Raw genomic sequence first — 20,679 nt, forward strand, 5'->3', positions numbered from 1 at the left:
TGTAGTACTCGTTGGTCAACCAGTGCCTTGCTAGTAACATGTTTGCTACTAACATGTAGTGGTCCATGTTTTCGTCCCAATCATAAGAAAATACAAAGTACTAGCCTATTAGTGACATTATTCAATACGAAGAGATACATACATACACCCACTTCACTTTTAGTGCATTTATTGTTCTTGTCTTTGTGATTGTAAAGTGTCCTGGAGATTTCTGAAAGGCACTAAATAAAATGTACTATTATTATTAATAATAATAATAATAATAATAATAATAATAATAATAATAATAATAATAATAATACAATAATAATCGTATTAGTAGTAGTAGTATTGTAATAATAATAATTATTATTAATACTGTATTATTATATATTATTATTACAATAATAATAATAATTACGATAATAATACTACTAATAATAACTACTACTAGTACTAGTGCTAATAATAATAATAATAATAATAATAATAATAATATGTTATTATTATTATATTGCCTGATTAATTATAATTATTCCAATAATAATTACAATAATAAATAGTATTAGTAGTAGTAGTATTGTAATAATAATAATTATTATTATTACTGTATTATTATTATATTATTATTATTATTACAATAATAATAATAATTACGATAATAATACTACTAATAATAACTACTACTAGTACTAATAATAATAATAATAATAATAATAATAATAATAATAATAATAATAATATCCAAGAAACTTCGTCACCTTCTAATAAGTACAGATGACGGCTGAAGAAACCTTTTCATCGATGGACCACTCCTGTATGACGGAGAGCTTATACAGACGAAATAATAATAATAATAGTAATCGTAGTAGTATTGTAATAATAATAACAATAATTTTATGACTACAATAATTACAATAACACTACTACTACTAATAGCTACTACTACTGCTAATAATAATAACAACAATAACTACTACTATTATTATTATTCGTAGTAGTAGTAGTAGTATTGTAATATTATTTGTATTACTACAAGAATAATTACAATAATACGACTACTACTAATAACTACTTTGACTAATAATAACAATAATAATAATACCAATAATAGAAATAATAATAATAATAATAATAATAATAATAATATTAATAATAATAACAATAATGATAGTAGTAGTATTGTAATAATAATAATTTTATGACTACAATAATTACAATAACACTACTACTACTAATAGCTACTACTACTGCTACTAATACTACTACTACTAATAATAATAACAATAATAATAACAATAACTACTACTATTATTATTATTATTCGTAGTAGTAGTAGTATTGTAATAATATTATTTGTATTATTACAAGAATAATAACAATCATATGACTACTACTAATAACTACTTTAACTAATAATAATAATAACAATAATACAAAATAACAATAATAATAATAATAATAATAAGTAGTAGTAGAGGTAGTCGTATAGTTGTAGCAGTAGTCGGAGCAGTAGTAGTAGTAGTATAAGTCAACTACTGCACCATGAGAAAGCAGATGACCATTTATTTGATAGCTTAATAATGCACCAAATGGTCCCTGTTTGTATGTGACTCCAGCCAAAATAAAATGTTTGAGTGATTAATGTGGAAAAGTAGGAGTTTGTGGAGGAAGTCATTTTGATCTGGGATGCAGCAGTAGGCGAAGGGTGGAGGTGGGGGGCTTCTATAAGGTCCAGTCGTTAGACACATTGTCTTAGAAGTGAGGACTAAGAATCTGGGTACTCGTAGATCATTGGTATGTCAGGGGGATGGAATTAATGATGGACAGTGATTGACAAGTGCATTCACCTCAATGTCTTGCTCATTTGTTGGCCATCGCCGCCTCGCTGGTCAGCTCGTGCGGGACGAGACCTTGCAGGCCATTGATCACACGCACGCGCCAACACGACTGCTTCATTCTACGCACCAACACGCCTGCTTCATTCTCGCCTTGTCGGGTCACCAGCAAAAAGGCGAACCGAGTGACCCAGTTGATTCCCAACGACGGCGGGACGGGAGCGACCTTGCAAACAGCGCACCTTCGATTTTTGTCACCGGATGAAACGGTAACAAGCCACGGGTTCAAGTCGGACGCACCAGATAAGATTCCATATGCTCATCTCCATATATGCAAAAGTACCTGTTGCCGATTTTGGTCTGTGTCTCCCTTTGGGCCGCCTTTGTGGATTGCTCGTAGTGGTCTTCCTGTCCCAAAACATCACTGGTGCATTCCACGACACGTAGGGACCCCCCCAAAAAAATTTCAGGACAGAAGCGGCGTGTGGCCCTCGTGTGTGAGGCGAGAAGGCGTCACATCTGCATCCCCCAAGAGAGGATGCGTGTGTGTGGAAAAGGGTGAGCGACGCAGACGGGAGGCGACGCAAGAAAGAGAGAGAGAGAGAGAGAGATAGTGTGTGTCAGTATACCTCGCTTACGTGAGCTGTTGGCTAATCATACGTTGGGTGTGTGAGAGAGCAAGCGACAGTGAGAGAAAGAGACAGAGAGAGAGAGAGACACGGCTGAGTTGATTAGCATCCAGCCAGTCGCATCCCGCCATCCGCATCTCAATTGATAAAAGAGCCCGGCTGGCAAGAGCCAATCAGAAGGCGGCGAGCGTGAGAGCACTGGAGGGAGGCAGAGCGACACGGGAGATGAGGCGTGGTGGTGGTGGTGGTGGTTGGGGTTATTATGGGATGGCGGAGGACAGGAGAGCTGAGGACAGGTTATTAGGTAAACAATTAGCGACTGCAAGGAATTAAAGGGATGCAATAAATTATTTCTTTCATCTGCATGCAAGAACATTTCATTAAAATAAATAAACAAATAAACAAACGAATGCATAAATAAATAAATGAGTAAATAAATAAATGAATGAATTAACAAATAAATTGATGAATAAATTAATAAATGAGTGAAAAACCAGCTAAGTATAAATAAAGACATACTGTAAATACATAAATAAATAAATAAATACATTGATAAATAGATGGATAAATAAATTATATCAAATTGACTGAGCGGCTATTTGATGAGATGAATAAAAATAAAAAATAAAGATAAATCAATTTTAACCCGTTTTAGTAAGTAAAATTAATTATGGTGCATTAAATAATCATTTACTATTTTTAAATGTATAAAACGTAATGCATCACTCATTACATCATTTCATCACTTTGCTGCTGTGAAATGTAAATTTCTCCACTGTGAGACTAATAAAGGCATATCCAATCCAATCCAAATAATTACATAACAACAGCAAAAATACTACAATATTTCAGTACATATTTTTTTACAACAATTATATATTATAGAGTTTACATTGAATCAATATTGAAATGAGGCAAATGAAGATTAACTGTGAACTGATCAATATGGGGGGGGATTACTTAACCCCCTGTTTAATCAAAGAAACTGTTAAATGTTTATATTTTAGGGACTATTATTTCCGATAAACAAACTAACCAGTGATTTGAGGCCATTCATGATTAAAAACAAATCCACAAAAATTAATCCATAAATTTGAGAAATTACTTTTTAAAACAAAAATTTGAAATAACCAATAATTGCAAAGACATCTTGAATGCATCAATTAAATCTAACAACACAAAATCTAAATGAATTAATTCCACGGTCGAGGATGACTTAATCTGCCACGCATTTTTTTAATTCTTTTGCTTATGAAACTATGATATCGCGCGTGCGGCTGACCTTAATAAAGTAGCCATTTGACACTTTGGACATATAACAATTCTGCTTTCCCACACGCCAGAAATTAATTTCACCCCCTGGGCAAACAATAAATCTGAATTCTTGATCCAAGCCTCAAAAGGAAAAGATTTGTCATGACCCCCCCCCCCCCCCCCAAAAAAAAAGGGGGGGGGGGCGGGGACCCATTCAAATCCAAGACAGCGTTCGCTTGCAACTAATTTCCAAGGCCTCCTCGCACATTCCTGGTGTGCAGAGTGAACGGGTTAATCTCATTGGAGCTGGCAGCTGCCCTGCCAGTGAACGTGCAGCGAGCTCCTCTTTGGGAAGCACAAACCAAAACCTAAATCACTCTCTTTTTCTCTCCTGAAATGCCACAACAACAAATAAGGAAGCCGGTGTGTTTGCTTGGTTTCAACCGAATGTCAAAGAATGCAGCATCGCATTGGGCCTACCTGAGTGCTGCTCGGCCAGACACAATAAAAGCTGCAAAACACCAGAAGACAGTGAATATCCACTCTCTATCTCTTTCTCTCTGGCTCCCTCACTTTTTCACTCTCAGTCACTCTCTCACTATCGCATTCACTCTCTGTCGCTCACTTTGTCTCTCTCCGTGTCTCTCACTCACGCTCTCTGACTCTCGCTCTCTCACTTTTTCACTCTCACTCGCGTTCGCTCACTATTGCTCACTCTCGCTCTCACGTTCACCATCTCACTCTCTCTCCATCCCCCCCTTTCACTCTCTGACTATCTCCCTGTCTCTCTCTCCCCCCACTCTATCTGGCTCTCACTTTTTCACTGTCCCTTACTCCATCACGTTCACTCACTATCACTCACTCTCTCTCTGTCTCGCTCACGTTCACCATCTCACTCTCTTTCACTCTGCCCCCTCTCATCTCTCACACTTTTTCACTCTCACCCAGTGTCACTCACTATCACTCACTCTCTCTGTGTCTCTCTCCCTCTCTCTCTCTCTCTCCCTCACACGTAGGGTTTGCTAATTGAAAGCAGACTGGCGGTTGCCGAACAAGAGGCAAAGTTGTGGTAGGTGGGCTCTCTCTAGCGGTATGCAAAACAAGGACTCAATTACAAAGTCCAACGGTACATGATGTTAACGTGGCTTTACCTTTTTTTAAAATCCGGTACAGTTCTGTTGTATTTAACTTTCAAGTATGTTATGTTGACAGTTAATCAAATCAGGTTTGAAGGAAAACGTTTTGATTTCATTTGATCCGCGCTGCAAATTATTTTCCCACGACATGCAAAAGACGACTTATTTTTGTATGTCCCCTTTTAAAAAACTGTCTTTTAATGTTTATTTTGGGTGATATTTAGTGTGAGAAGTTCGCCAACCACGAAACCAAACCAACAAAGTTGACAAAAAAAGCACAACTTGATAAAATGACCGGATGTTTGAGCTTTTGGTTGAGTCCTGAAGCGATGCACACGCAATTTTGGAGTGATTTGCAGAGGTCAGAAGGGCAGACCTCTGCTGCCACCTCTTGGCTGGAAATATACACTCCTCTCCATAAGTATTGGAACGGAAGGGTGCAATTAATATATTCCAGCCCAAAAGATGAATCGGAGACAAAAGTTGACAACTGCTGTTTTAATTTGATTGTATTTACATTTAAATGTGTCAAACAACTCGGGAAAGAGCAACTCCTGGTTGAAACGCGTGTGTTATCACAACCTATTGTTTGAAGAGGACTTTCAAAGAAGAAACGTCCAGGCCACACCAGAGGATGTAAACAACTCATCTGCAAAAATTTTGTAAAAAAATACAAAGATTTGAGGAATGAAAAGAGCAAGGTTAACCTCTACTAAAAGGATGCCTAGCCCAAAGTACAGCAATGGAAACACAAGGTCATGTGTAACGCTTGGTGGAGGTCATGACGTGTCTTGGACATGCATGGATACTTACGGAACAGGCTCAGGAGATCTCTCATGATGACGCAACTCATGATGGCTGAGCAAGTCAATGACGTAATTCAAACGAGCATTTTAACTCATTCACTGCCAGACTATGTGCAAAAACGTGTCCACTCCAGTGCCAGGGTTTTTGTCCTTTTCACTCAAATTGCAGGACCCACAGAATATTGAATTTTAGGACTACATAAACATTCAATGTAGCGTAAGAACCCATGGGCTCTCTTCTTTCATCAGAAAACAAAGAGTTAATTCCTAAGTTACATGGGTCTGTAGTTATCTGAGCCTGAAATTGGGTAGCTGTACAAAATACAATACAATACATATATATTGACTGAAGCTGAGCTGAAGCTCTAAAAAAGTGCTATCATGGACAAAAGGCAAATGCTGGAAGGGAAAACGCTGCCAGAGGTCTGACCAGCACTTTATTGGCACCCCCGCAAGGAAAAAAAAACAAAACCCGAACAAATTCGGGAATGGCGCTCAACGTCATGCTTTTCAATTCCCGAATAAATTCAGGAATGGCAGCAAATGAATTTAGAGACTGAAGTAAGAAAGCACCAGAATCAAAGAAGAACTGAAAGGGACTGCAGTAAAGGCCTGGAAAAGAAACAACACGCCACCAAATGTTCAAAGTTATTCACTTGAAGTTGTAATGATTCCTGTTCCAGTACTTTTCATTTTCTGAGGGACTTTTCAATTTTGTCATGGCAGCGATGACATCACCATCGACCGTTTATGGTTTTCCGTTAGCGGTAGAGAACGTTAATCAGTTTCTATCCAGTAGGTGGCGCAAATGATTTTGAACATCCTAGAGCAGGGGTCGGGAACCTTTTTGACTAAGAGAGCCATAAAACTAAAATATTTAGAAATGTTTTTCAGTGAGAGCCACACGCACGCGCAGGCGCACACACACACACACGGGCGTGCGCGCACATACAAACGCGCGCATGTGCGCACACACGCATGCAAACACACACGCAAACGTCAGAATGTATTATTTAAAATAACTTTGTGATAGTACTCACCATTAACGTAAATGGTTTTCCGTTCCTCGTGATTGGTAATAATCCAGGCAAACGATCGGAATGAAATTCAACTTGCCGGTCCAGAGGCGAAGTTACTGCTAGCTAGCCTGCACACGGCTCATAAGCTTCCACACTTGCTATCTGCAATGTACTTCTCGGAGAAGTATGTTGATGCTAACGTTAACATGGGGCTTGTAAAATGTCACGGACATTCGACTGTTTCATCGATGGTATTGTTTCTTTGCAAATTAGAATCAGAATCTTTTCTCTCCTCAAAGGCGAATGCTCCGGTGCATTCAAGCTGAAGTGGACCCGTTGGGCTCATTTAAAGGGCCTTTTACCTGTTTCAACATGACGGCCACTATCATCCAATCAAAATGTTGCTTTCGGCCAACCTAGGTCAGTGTCATCCAATCAAAATTGCGCTTTCCGCCAACTGCAGCCCCAACAGGAAATGAACGTCGAAAAAAAACGAGAATATGTATTTAGTTTTTTCGGCGAGCCATATGCAATCATCAAAAGAGCCATAGGTTCCCGACCCCTGTCCTAGAGCCTGTTAGGGACGTGCCAACTCGATTGCCCTCCACGTTCCAGCGTCCAACATCTGCTTTTGGGAGAATTGGCCCTCTCTGGACCCCCTAAGCGCTCCACTCGTCTCCCAATGAGATCATATAAACAACAGCCTCATGACCTGCGCTCCTGCGTGAGTTGCACATAAAAAAGAGGGGAGGGGGGGGGGGCAGAAAAAACGTGCGCACGAACTCAGCAAGAGTTTCTGGATCAAAGAAAGCCCCACACACGCACACTTCCTGCGTTCTATCGCTGCCTTTTTTTCAATCCCAACCATTCGTATGGTGTCTGTTATTGTTTGCAGCGTTCCTGACCATCGCTACGTGCTATTTTTTCCAGTTGCATTGCCAAAGAGGATCACCGCAATCGTCACAGACGGCAAAATTGACGCCCGCCCTCAAATTGTCAAGGAGAGCGTCACGGCGACTTTTGTTGACACGAAGCTCCGCAACTCACTTCGACATAGTTCCGGTTTTTGTTGTTTCTCACAGTGATTTTCAGCAGCATGGCAGTACTGAGGTGTTGAATGACTGTGGGAAAACGAGACGCCGGGGCTAAAGAGGAGGAGCTGAAAGGAGCGACGCTCGAGTGGGGATGCCGACGTCGTCGCGGGAACCCGATTTAGATGGCAATGACAAGTCACAGCAAGGAACTGGTGTAACGAACCTCCCCGAGGACCAGGGCCCGATAAATCATTCCGTGGCAGAATTCCATCGAGGCGCATGAACAACTTCATTTGCTTCCTGTTCACATTTTTGGAATGCTCTCAGCAGGAATACAGCCACAACACACACACAATCACACGCACATGCCTGGTTTTTGTTTTAGCTTTTCTTTCATCATGACTTTTTGTATTGCAAATTCATCAAGTATGCATCCTCTTCTCTCACACCAGCTACCTTCATGTCCTCTTTGACCACATCCATAAACCCCCTCTTCGGTCTTCCTCTCGGTCTCCTGCCTGGCAGTTCAAGGCTCAGCATCCTTCTCCCGATATAGTCACTCTCTATCACTCCTCTGGACATGTCCAAACCACCTCAGTGTGGCCTCTCTGACTTTTTCTCCAAAGCCTCTAATATGAGTTGTCCCTCTGATTCACTCATTCCTGATCCTATCCAACCTATAGTCACTCCCATATTAAATTAAATGTTTAATTTAATTACATGAAATTAAATATGAAATACAATATCTTCTTTTGCTTTCGGCTTTTCCCTTCAAGGGATTCGCCACAGCGAATCAGTGTCCTCCATCTTTAGAGGTTTGATCCGCATGTGTGTTTTGGCCAAGCTTTTACGTCGGATGCCCTTCCTGACACAACCCTCTGTATTTATCCGGGCTTGGGACCGGCACAAGAAGATATATGTCCCTTTGTGGCTACAGAACAAGCAAGTCACTCATAGATATACAAATAAATAAACAAATGGATAAATACATATATAAATATAAATAAATAAACACTAACACATAAATAATATAAATTGAGCAATCAATAATAAACAAATGCATAAATAAGTAGATACATAAAGCAATAAATAACTAAATATATAAATAGATAAATACTGCACATGAATAAATGAATAAATAAATACACGAATAAATGAATACATGAAAAAATAATAAATGAATACATGAACATAATAAATCAATCAATAATAAACAAATACATAAATAAATAAATACATAAAGCGATAAATACATGAATATATAAAGATATATACAATATAATAATATAAAATAACATGCTTACTTTTAGTGTTATTTAAGCATTATTTGAGGTGTTTGTTAGGGGGCAAATTAAATTAAATTACATTAAATTAATTATAAAATAAAATCGATGAGAAGGTTTCTTCAGCCGTCATCTGTACTTTTTGATGGTGTCGGACGTTTCGCCTCCTATCCAGGAGGCTTCGTCAGCAGGGATCCCTTAGGGATATATACATAGGGCCGATACGACCAGTCAGACTTTAGTTCGCTGACGAAGCCTCTTGGATAGAAGGCGAAACGTCCGACACCTTCAAATTTGTACAGATGACGGCTGAAGAAACCTTCTCATCGATGGACTACTCCTGTACAACTGAGAGCTTACACAGAGATATAAAATAAAATATAACATAAAATAAAATGCCGACTTTAATGTTATGTAAGCATTTTTAATGTGTGGTTTTTGTTGGGAGCAAAATAAAATAAATTACATTAACATATAAAATAAAAACATAAAATATAAAATAAAAAACTACAAATAAAAGACAAATAAATAAATACCAAAATGAATAAGACAATAAATGAGCAAATAATAAATAAATAAATAAATAAACTGTTATATACACAAGCAAATAAAACCATTCTCTCCTCCGGAAGCACGACCCTCACTGTCAACAGTTCATCAAATATCACTTGTAGAGCCTGGAAAAGAGGAGGTTGTCGCATGGCATCTAAAGCGCATCACATTGTCACTGGGCTTTTTTTACACTGCAACTACGAGGCACTCCAGTGCAGCCTAGCCACTATTAAATCCTTGTCAACACACTGCTTGTCAAATTTTATCCGACCCCCCCCCCCCCCCCAAAAAAAAAAAAAAAATATATATATACAGTAAAGTCTCGTTATATCGATATTCAAGGGAGTCCGAAAAAATATCGATATAACCGGGACTATCGATATATCCGACTCTGTTTGCATGTAATTTTCTCCGTGCGTGCATAGATCGTGTTTATATCGATACTATTTCTATGCACGCACGGAGAAAATTACATGCAAACAGGGTCGGATATATCGAGACTTTATTGTATATACAGTAAAGTCTCGTTATATCGATATCGGATATATCGATAGTCCCGTTTATATCGATACTATTTCTATGCACGCACTGACAAAATTACATGCAAACAGAGTCGGATATATCGATAGTCCCGGTTATATCGATATTTTTCGGACTCCCTTGAATATCGATATAACGAGACTTTACTGTATATATATATAACTAAATAAAAAATAAACCTCCATCCTCTTCTGTCATTCTTCCCTTAAGAACATATCCAACAATGAGGCACTTTATAGAGGCACGTGCAACATAAAGCCCTTGTCCATATAGGGCTGGTCATGTTAGACCCTTTAAAAAAAATAAAAAAATACCACTCCCCGCCTCTACTGTCATTCTCCACTTCACATGCATCCACTCAAAGCAAACAACGAGGCACTCTACAGCTGCCACGCCACCGTAGTATCCCAGGGAAAGATGCGTTTAACAGTCTTTCTGACTGTCATAACCTCAGTTTGTGCGTTGCTGCCAAGTTATGTCATTGTGTTGCATTTTTGTTTCAACATGAGGAGGCAAGTGAGGAAGGAGGGAGGTGTTGGTCGAGTGACGCTTCAGATGATCTAATGAGCTATTGATTATTTAACCCAGTGCATCCCACACGCTTTGCTCTGGATTTTGACAACGCGCAGAGGCGGAAAGCGAGGTGTATTTTTTTTTTAGTTCTCATGCACTGGCCCGCACACACAAAAGTCATCGGCCATGCCTACAAGTTAGAAAGGCAGCTACACGGTATGTTTTGTTTTATCTCACTCTCCTCTCTCCAGTGCTACATCTGGACTCAGTTTGGGGGAACTTCCTATTACTCATGCACACACAGTCGTCAAACTATAACAAAAACTTGCTTGCTTGGTGGCTAAAGCGAGTTAAATTCCAGAACATTTGCCAACAAACATGATACGTCGTTGTGACATTGGCGCTTCACTGTATTCGATTTGCACTGGCCACATTTTTTTTTATTTTAGTTTTGACAGTGCACGGGTCCAGTTTAGTGTTGCGTAATCCCCAGAGCGCCGCTGAACTTTACTGGTTGTACTGTATATGCAGTACAATTAAGAAAAGAGAAGACAAAATAATACAAGCCAGTGTGCTGTGTGCAGACGATTACGCCATTCTGTAGGAATGTCTGAATATCTGGAAATGTCTCCACTATGAGACTAATAAAGGTTATCATACCATATCATATATATCATATATTTCATTCCTTTCATAACTTCGCTGCTGTGAAATGTAAATTTCTCCACTGCGAGACTAATAAAGGCAAATCCAATCCAATATCTAGTCAGAATAAATGTAGGGCGCTCAAAATGAACCTGGACAATTGATGTTCACTCAACAGATCAACCATAAAAAATGGTAAACAGGAAAACAAAATGGCGCCAAGGCAAATATCGAAGCGATACAATAATGGAAATAATTCATCAAATTTAACTGAAAATATGCACAACAGATGAAATTAAATATAGTTGAAAAGAAAAATATACATTTTTATTCACAATAAAAAGTCTGCGATCTGAACTCATTCACTGCCATTTACGAATTTATTTGGGAATCGAAAATATGACGTAAAGCACTATTGCCGAATTTGTCCGTGTTTTGTTTTTTTTCATGCTTGAGTGCCGATAAAGCGCTGGCCATTTCCTCTGGCAATATTTTTTATTTTTCAGCATTTCCCTTCTTTCCATGTTAGCACTTTGTTCCGGCTCCAGCTGTTGTTAAAGTGCTACATAACGCTATATGTATATATTGCATTATATTTTGGACAGCCACCCTCATTTCAAGCTCATATAACCCCAGACTCATATAAACTAGGAATTAACTCTTTTTTTCTGATGAAAGAAGAGTCTAAGGTTTCTAACACTGTATTGAATGTTTATGTCACATGTGTCAAAGTCAAGGCTTGGGGTCCAAATCCGGCCCGCCACATCATTTTTCCGGCCCGCGAAAGCAAATCAAACTTGTGAAATTCCATCATGCTTGCTAAAATTCTCACCAGAATTTCATATTTTTGGATGTAAACCACAATAACACGCATTATTCGAGTTATTCATTAAATCATTGTGCATTATATTTGTACTATGTGGAGGGGATTAAACATTCTAATGGATTCCCCAAATTCATAACGGCCCCTGAGCGGAAACTATAACTACAATGTGGCCCACGGCATAAAAAAAAAAGACTGACACCCCTGATTTATGTAGTCCTAAAACTCAATATTCTGTGGTTCCTGCAATTCAAGTGACAGTGACAAAAACCCTGGCATTGGAGTGGACACATTTTTGCACGCCTGGCAGTGAATTAGGTAATTTGCCACTATATCATCACCTGTACTTTGGTTATGTCAGAGATCCCTCACTACTTTGCGGTTCACTTATTGCGGTTTCAGTGCATGGTGGATTTTTTTTCACAGCAAAAAAAATAATAATAATAATAAATAAATAAATAAATTCATAAAAAATGCTGAATGACAGAGGTTTTGTACATGGCTATAGCTTGATTGGTTCCAAGCACTAACGTCACCCAATGACAGCATGATGTCTGTCTTATCACGTGGGTTGCTATTATATAACTCTAATTTGCAGATTTTCGTGTATTGGGTGGTCCTGGTCCCTATTGATCGCAAAATAGGGGGGATTCCTGTAATTACTGTCCAAATGGCTAAACAGACAGCCACTATTTGTGTTCAAGTATCAATTAAAAATAAATAATTATTGTCACATTGATGTTAGTTCCGATTTTGTTAGGTTGGTATTGAGATAGCGCACTTTTGGTGCATCTATAATTACTGCAACTTTGATGCTAATTTCGGCATTGTTAGGTTAGCATTAAGCCAGCGCACTTTTAGAGTACAGTGGGACCTCGGTTTACGAACACCTTGCCTTATGAACTTTTCGGTTTACGAATGTTAAATTTATGAAAATTAAACCTTGGCATATGCACTACTTTTCCAGATACACACGGAGCGCCGCCCCACCACGGCTGGCGGAGTAATTTTCGGCAGAAGAACACCAAAGCACACGACCGAACAGCGTCACAGCCGGCCTACCTTTCCACACCCCCTTTCTCTGAGTGCACACGTCATTCGTCTTCAAGGATTTATCACGGATACTTTTGCTGTTATGGGACCGAAAAAGACCCCACCATCGGCTCGTGTTCAGCCGAAGAAGACACAAAACAAAATTACAGTCGAGGAGAAGAAGATCATTGAGAAACACGAACGAGGTGTGTGTTTGTCTGACTTAACAGCCCAGTAGAAATCTGCTAAGTCCACCATTGCTACCATCCTTCGCAACAAAGAAGCTATTAAAGGTGCGTGTGTTACTCAAGGTGTTTCCGTGCTGTCAAAGCAACTGTTGGGCAATAGAAGAGGTTGAAAAACTTCTGTTAATTTGGATTAACGAAAAGCAGTTAGCCGGCGACAGCATGAATAAAGCAATTATATCCAAGAAAGCACGGTAATTTCACTCTGTTATCGTCATGCGGCAACCTGGAAGTTTGACGTTTATTGATGATTTTAAAGCTAGCAACGGATGGTTTGAGAACTTTAAGCGCCGTACAGGGATTCACAGCGTTACTCGTCGTGGTGAGACAGACAGTTCTGACAGTAAAGCTGCCGAAGCCTACAAGGGATCATTCTTCGAAATGGTGAAAGAAAAAGGCTACGTTCCTCAGCAAGTATTTAATGCAAATGAGACCGGCCTTTTTTTGGAAAAAGATGCCTCGCCGGACTTTCATAACACAGGAAGAGAAGTCTGAACCCCATTCCATCAAGCCATCAATGACCATCACAAAGGTAAATAAAACAACTTTATTATATAGTGCAGAGTATTTCTTTCATTACAATACAATATCACATTTATTATACATAAAATAAGGTATATTGTTTGTAGTTTTAAGGGTCATTCAGTTGAAAATTATATTTTATGGAGACCTGGGAACGGTTTATTCTCATTTTAATGGTTTCCTATGGGAAATTAATTTTTGGGATACACACTTTTTGCCTTACACACTCTGTCCGGGGACCAATTAAGTGCGTAAGCCAAGGTCCCACTGTATCTAAAAATTTCTGTGTAAACATACTATGTGTTGCTTTTGGAGTAAACTTCAGTCGGAAGTGACAACTCCTTGAGTCAAAGTCAAAAAGTCAAAGTCAGCGTTATTGTCAAATATGCTAATATGCATGACATACAGCACAGATGAGACGCGAGCAGAGCATTTTAAAATGTTTTAATGAGATTAAATGTGTCAGAAGTGCGGGTGGGTGTGTTTTTTTTCTGTGTACTGTATTTGGCGGATTTGGCACGCATCATTACACATGCATGTGTGTCTCTGAAATACAAACGTGATTGGCACACAGTTGCAGGTGCATTAAATGAACTCAAACAATTAACAAAACGCTTAGAAACCGAGTGGATTAACAGTATTCATTTGATATTAATATTTACAGTTTCGCGCATTTCCTATCTATCAGGTTGCCAGTTGACTTGACATCACTCCGAATAAAGTCACTCAGAAACTTTTGGGCTTTGTTTGTCTTACCTGTGTGCGCGTGCGGACTCTGGCGGAGCATCTCGACCAGTCGGCCCAGTCTGCCTTCCAGCGCGTAGGAGCGTCGGCACACGGATGCCAGCTCGCCTTCCAGCTCCTCCAGGACGCCCAACGAATGTCGGGACAGGTCCGAAAGTTGACGGAGGACCGAGGCCAGGCTGAATGCGCAAACGTCGGCCAGATCCAAGAACGGCCCCGACGTCCTGACGCCGTTGCCGGGCTTGCACAAGTCCCTCGGCAGGACCGCGCGCTTGCAAAAAGGCATCCTGGAGCCGTCCACACGACACTGGACTTGGGCGATGATTCGAAGCGACAAAACTCCACAGGTGGTCAGGTTATATCACCGTGTTCCGTCTGGCGGGTCTCCCTGTCGCCAACGAGCGGATGCATGCTCCGGGAGGCCACGGTTGGAAGTCCGCTTGGGATAGAGTCCTTTCGGGCTCGACGTCGTAGGTCTTCATCGTCGAACCTCCGCACTTCTTCCTCAGACCGATTTTTGGCTCGAATCTGGTTCTCGCCGTCATTTACGCACGACCTGCCTTCCAAGTTCCGCTGTCCTTTCAAAATTAAAGCAAAAACACATACTTCCGGTTGCCATTTTGGGGACACAGCCAACGGTGAATTTCATTTTTTTACATTACGTTGTTGTGGTGTAATTAAATATTCGACCATTTTTAATAGGTTTGAACCTAGTAGTTGAGGTTTTCACAAAAGATACACTGAAAGTGACGTCCTTTGACCCCACTGGACCACGGTGGTATAAACACACACAAAAAAAAAAACGAGCCAGTTGAAAAAAGTTATGGTGTTGCTCATTATATGAAGCTATTCAATTCATTTCTTTAAAAGCACTCAGATGTCACCAAAGCTTAAATTAGGGAGGCAAGTCAAACATTCAAAAAGCAAAGATGTGGATTCAGTGTCAATATTGGCATATTTCGACAGCAAAGCACCTCCTGTCACAATCCACACCCTCTCCACTCCAGCTCTCCTGCCAAAAAAATCCTTTCTTGAAAATCCCCACATCTGGTCATCAGCGCACCCCCCGGGGGCCCCCTTCGACAACCCCTCCCAGACATGAAATGGGCCTACCTCAATGTTTTTGTTCCAACAGCGGCCTGTAAGGCAAGAATTTCAACATCAAGCGCTTGTGATGGAAAGTCATAATCGAGCTCGAACCAACGTGATTTGCGTTCTTGAATGGTTCAGTCAAAAGTGATTCCCATGTTCGATCGGAACTTGGCAGCTCCTGCAAAAAAAGAAAATGTTCCAAAAACGCACCCCATCGGGGTTGTTTTCCTGTGCCTTGTGCAAGTTCACTTGACAAAAACACCCCCCTCCCAAACAAAGTTGTTTCCCTTGAGAGCAGTTTTCTGGATGTTTTCGGTCTTTCTCAGCTTCAAATAATCAGCTCGGTCAGCATAAGGTGGATAACGATACCGAACATTTGAACCCAGTGTGTTAAGAGTAGGGAGAGACGGAAAGCACTCCGAAAATTGGACCTTGAGGAACAAGGACCGAAAACGTGTTGGTTTGGTAGGAAGGAATTTCAGGTATGTTGAAGTTGAGGAGCTTCCTACACTGCTTTGGTCTTTAAACTTTTCAGTGAGTATAAACTTTACAATTTATGACTGTCGAGGATTTTAGTTTTTATAATTCAAGGAAATGTTGCAATTTGACCGGCCATTTTTGAGAGCACGTCTACGTGTGGTTTGTTCTCTAATGTTCCTAATTTTCAAAGGCCCGATTCTGGTTGACCCCAAGGAGAGGTTGTCAACTTGCTCTTGGATGCGAGCATTTCACATTGGTGGACCTGCTTGTGAAATACAAACCCGTCTCTTCATACCGTACACGATTACAGGCGGGACTCCAAAAGGAAGTGACGGCCGCCTGCTGCAGTGAACATATGGCAGAACGTTGGCTTGGAACACGGCGAGGAGAGCGAGCGGGGATGAGGACATTTGGTGGAGGAGGAGGTGTGTTGACAAGGAAAATATGTGTGGGATTAGAAGGGGGCGTCATAAAAAAAAAGAAGAAGATAAAAACAGAACCAGTTGAGTGTTTTGAAACTAATATTTTATTGTGAAAACCAGGTGGGTGCGTTCGGCCATTTTAACTGCTGCCTTGCTTGGCGGCCAGCCTCTTGTCTCTCTCCTCGGCAATGGTCAGGCGGATTCCCTTCCCTCTGGGCAAGGACACCCACGGCTTGTTGCCCTGGAGACCAGGAATATTTTCAGAATTTCAAATGACGAGTGTGTGTGTGTGCCGGCTATCAAAAGTGGCCATTTGCCAGTAACACCCCAACCCCTCCATCTAACCACTGTGTTGTAAAATTTGCAGTTATCACCGTATTCATATCTAAATTTTAAAACGTGGCCCTTGGCGCTTGTGCCACAACACAGAAAGAAAGCATCAGTGACCTCTACTGGATAGCAAAAAGCAGAGAAGGACCCCCACCAAAAACTTTTGTGACTAGTCGCTGTTCTTAAGTTGCTAAAAATGCGCCTATGAGAGTTGTAATGCTTAGTTTGTTCTTCAAATGGCAGAGGTTTGAAAGTTTACAATTATTGTAACACCTGCAATTTTCACTTTGCCCATTTACAGTATGTCGCATTTTACGATAACATTAAGGTAGTGGATTTAAGATTCTGTCATTCATTTGAACATTGGTGTTGACATGTGCAATGCTGAACCGTTGTAAACGTCCTCTTTTTTTCTGCAAACGTCAATTGGGAGTAACAAGATGTAGTTTGAAGAACGCTCCTATGGCATCTTCGGAAAAGAGTTCAAGCTATATTGGAACAGAAGTTAGCAAGTGTTTCAAAAAGTGCTTTTACTAATTGGCAACGTAGAGGATAAAATCTAATGATTTCTTTTTTATTTGGGATCTATATTGCAAATGTTTATGGATGATATGCAGATGATATCCGTGACTATAACTGAGGAGCTCAGAACTTCTTAGAGGATACATGAATATTTTTTCATTGCTGTCAAAAGCACAAAGTCATCATTGCTCCGGACGTGGCAAAAGGAAAATTGACTTTTGGGCCATCGCCACGAGCTCACCTTGCCGATGACAAAGATGTTGGACAGCCTGGTGGCAAAGCTGTTCCCGGTGCTGTCTTTGACGTGCACCACATCGAAGGAGCCGGGGTGGCGCTCCCTGTTGGTGATGATGCCGATCCTGCCCAAGTTAGCGCCTCCGATCACCATACACAGGTTACCTGAGTGAGGAAGGGAGGGTTGACTATTGTACAATTAAGCCAACCATCCCCCTGTGCAGTGTGCCACGTGCACCCAAACCTACCGGTGTCAAACTTGATGAACTCTGTGATCTTGCCAGATTCCACGTCGATGCGCACCGTGTCGTTGGCCTTGATGAGGGGGTCGGGGTAGCGGATGGTGCGGGCATCGTGGGTCACCAGGTGGGGGATCCCCTTATTGCCGACGAGGATCTTCCTCACCTTGCACAGCTTGTACTGCGCGGCAGTCCAAAAGTGGCGTCACAAAGCACTTTGGCACAGACGGGCGGCCAGCTGGCTTCTTACCTTGGCCTCCTCGGCGGTGATGCGGTGCACGGTGAAGCGGCCCTTCACGTCGTAGATCAGGCGGAAGTGTTCGCCTGTCTTTTCGATGCTGATCACATCTGAAAATAGAAACAAGGCAGATGTTCGGGAAAAACACAGCTGGACATTCCTAACGGCACACGTGTATGCGATACTGAGAATAATTACTTGGAGAGAAAAAAGGAGAGGTTAGAGGGGAAAGTGAAGTCAATTTCAGTGTTTATCTAAAACTGAAGTCTGATGGTCACGGCCAGGGGGCCAGAGCATTTGCAGTCCACAGGATGATATTTTGCAGACCCCCCAATCGACATCAAATCTAAAGTTATTGCAGCCCCAACCATGGTTTTATTTTTACATTTAAAAAATATTAATTTTAGGGCTACCATAGGTCACGGTTATGACATATTACGACAAAACACATTTCTCAAGTGACAGCAAGTGGAATGAAAAGAAATCTGGTCACCGAGTCTTATTGATGTCATTTTTTTAAATCAGCTGTGGTGGTAATGGTTGGCAACAATAGACACTTTTTTGAACAAGCGGGAGAGAACAGCTGCCCCTAATGTATCTTTCTGGAATCCATTAAACCTCTGATTATTCCATCAATTACCATATTTTCTGGTGTATAAGGCACACCAGACCATGTGTATTTTCAAACCTTTTCCATATATAAAGGGCACCGGACTATAAGGCGCACCTTGAATAAATGGAAAAATAAATAAATAGTTTCCAAATGTGGCTGCTGACAGTCATTGCGAGACCTGTCGTGCCTCAATATTACTTCAACAAATAAGGCACACCTGCGTACAAGCTTTTGAAGAAAACGAAGGCTTTCAGGTGCAAGTTTTACACCAGAAAATACGGTACTCAAAATGTGTCAGGGAGAATTGAGCAAGTCAACTTTTACCCTACAGGCCTAGGTGAGGATGAGAAGGTTTCTTCAGCCGTCATCTGTACAAAAGTGAAGGTTTCGGACGTTTCGCCTCCTATCCAAGAGGCTTCGTCAGCGAACTAAAGTCTGACTGGTCGTATCGGCCCCATTTATATATCCCTAACGACCAGTCAGACTTTAGTTCGCTGACGAAGCCTCTTGGATAGGAGGCGAAACGTCCGAAACCTTCACTTTTGTACAGATGACGGCTGAAGAAACCTTCTCATCGATGGACCACTCCCGTACGACTGAGAGCTTACACAGACAGGCCTAGGTGAGCTTCTTTAATAGCATAGGGACACTCGATGTGTCAAATGCATGGAGAAAATTCTGGTGCTCAAGGAATCATGTCATTGTTTAAATTTAAAATATGCCAAGGAGTATGCAAAATACAAATGATGTAATAAGGGGGGGAAAGTGTTTCCTGGCCAAAAGGCTGCTCAGCGGTCATCTTAACTCACCCATGAATCCAGTCGGATAGGTGATATCGGTGCGGACTTTGCCGTCAATCTTGATGAACCTCTGCATGCAGATTTTCTTCACCTCATCCCCAGTCAGGGCATACTTGAGACGGTTCCTCAGGAAAATGACGAGGGGCAGGCACTCCCTCAGTTTGTGCGGACCGGTGGAAGGACGTGGAGCCTGATAGAAAACGACTTTAGAGAAGGCCACACAAAAACTCACGTGAACATTGAGAAGAAACGTCACTTACAAACACACCGGTGAGCTTGTCAAGCATCCAGTGCTTTGGCGTCGCGACGCGCTTCAGATGCTTCTTCGGTCCTCTGGCCTGGATGGGGTTGACAATATGATGGCATTTCGGATGAATGTTTAATAAAACTTCCTATTGGTATGGTTCTAGTACGCGCTCAAACGTTCTTACATTCCTCTAGACACGCTCGATGAGTCCAAGGTATTTGTACCAGTTTGGCATTTACATTAGAACGCGTGGCTACAAGGATTTTTCACGAGCTTAGCAGCACTCCCGGCGGCGGCCTGGAACGGCAAACGAACGCCTTCGTGCGCGCGACAACATAATTGTTAACTCCTATACCACACTTAATTTGTAGGTTGCTTAAGAAACGCGCGGACTGCGTTAAAATCGCGCAGGTCGAATGCACTAACTGCCACTTTCCTGAGTAGCATAGCAGGCGTGAGGCTAACGCTGCGCAGACAGCGTCGATCAAAAGCACAATCCACAACGATCGACTCGTCTCTAAAATGAAATACACACTGAAACAACATTGTAAGATGTCACATTTCTAACTCCGCTCGGAATGTTTATGGGAATAGAAAGCATAAAAGAGATGTTTAACGATGATTTGAGAGAGGAAAGACAACAAGCTGGAACGCACCATTTTGAGGTCTGCAGGGGAAAGGACCAACTCACTTCCGCTGTGACGTCATATACGTGCAAACGGAAAGGCGAAAGGGACAAAAACATTGTCAAAGTATAAAACTGAAAAAAAAAAATATGCTGAACAATAATTGGGACACCAATACATGCGAAAATTAGGGTTGGAGACAACAAACTCTTTTCTTGAGTAGATTACTTATATTACCTAGA

At 40.9% G+C, this 20,679-nt stretch overlaps 2 protein-coding genes and 1 non-coding gene across 4 annotated transcripts in view; all 3 read right to left on the bottom strand.

The window, feature by feature from the left end:
* nhsl2 (NHS-like 2) overlaps positions 1-15,111 on the bottom strand; it is a 35,389-nt gene extending 20,278 nt beyond the window's left edge. Inside the window, exon 1 of one of the 2 annotated variants that reach the window (XM_088989988.1) lies at positions 14,607-15,111. In XM_088989988.1, the coding sequence (XP_088846114.1) occupies positions 14,607-14,880 (274 nt within the window). In that variant the 5' untranslated portion in view covers positions 14,881-15,111. Of the gene's footprint in view, positions 1-2,160; positions 2,574-14,606 lie in introns of those variants that run through there. The other variant, XM_088989989.1, reaches the window with a different exon arrangement.
* A 1,563-nt stretch (positions 15,112-16,674) lies between these two features.
* rps4x (ribosomal protein S4 X-linked) lies at positions 16,675-20,507 on the bottom strand. The gene is made up of 7 exons (XM_088990008.1): positions 20,468-20,507; positions 19,825-19,902; positions 19,574-19,754; positions 18,164-18,261; positions 17,923-18,094; positions 17,682-17,839; positions 16,675-16,829 (listed from the first exon to the last, which is right to left on the bottom strand). The coding sequence occupies exons 1-7, from the start codon at positions 20,468-20,470 to the stop codon at positions 16,728-16,730; spliced, it is 792 nt and encodes a 263-aa protein (XP_088846134.1). The 5' UTR covers positions 20,471-20,507; the 3' UTR covers positions 16,675-16,727.
* Positions 17,560-17,629, bottom strand: LOC148901907 (small nucleolar RNA SNORD61). The gene has a single exon (XR_016114339.1). It is a non-coding gene; the product is annotated as a small nucleolar RNA SNORD61 (small nucleolar RNA).
* Positions 20,508-20,679: the final 172 nt, after the last annotated feature.

The sequence above is a fragment of the Hippocampus bargibanti genome, linkage group LG02 (assembly GCF_051943395.1).
Source record: "Hippocampus bargibanti isolate YZ-2025 linkage group LG02, ASM5194339v1, whole genome shotgun sequence".
Taxonomy (NCBI): domain Eukaryota; kingdom Metazoa; phylum Chordata; class Actinopteri; order Syngnathiformes; family Syngnathidae; genus Hippocampus; species Hippocampus bargibanti.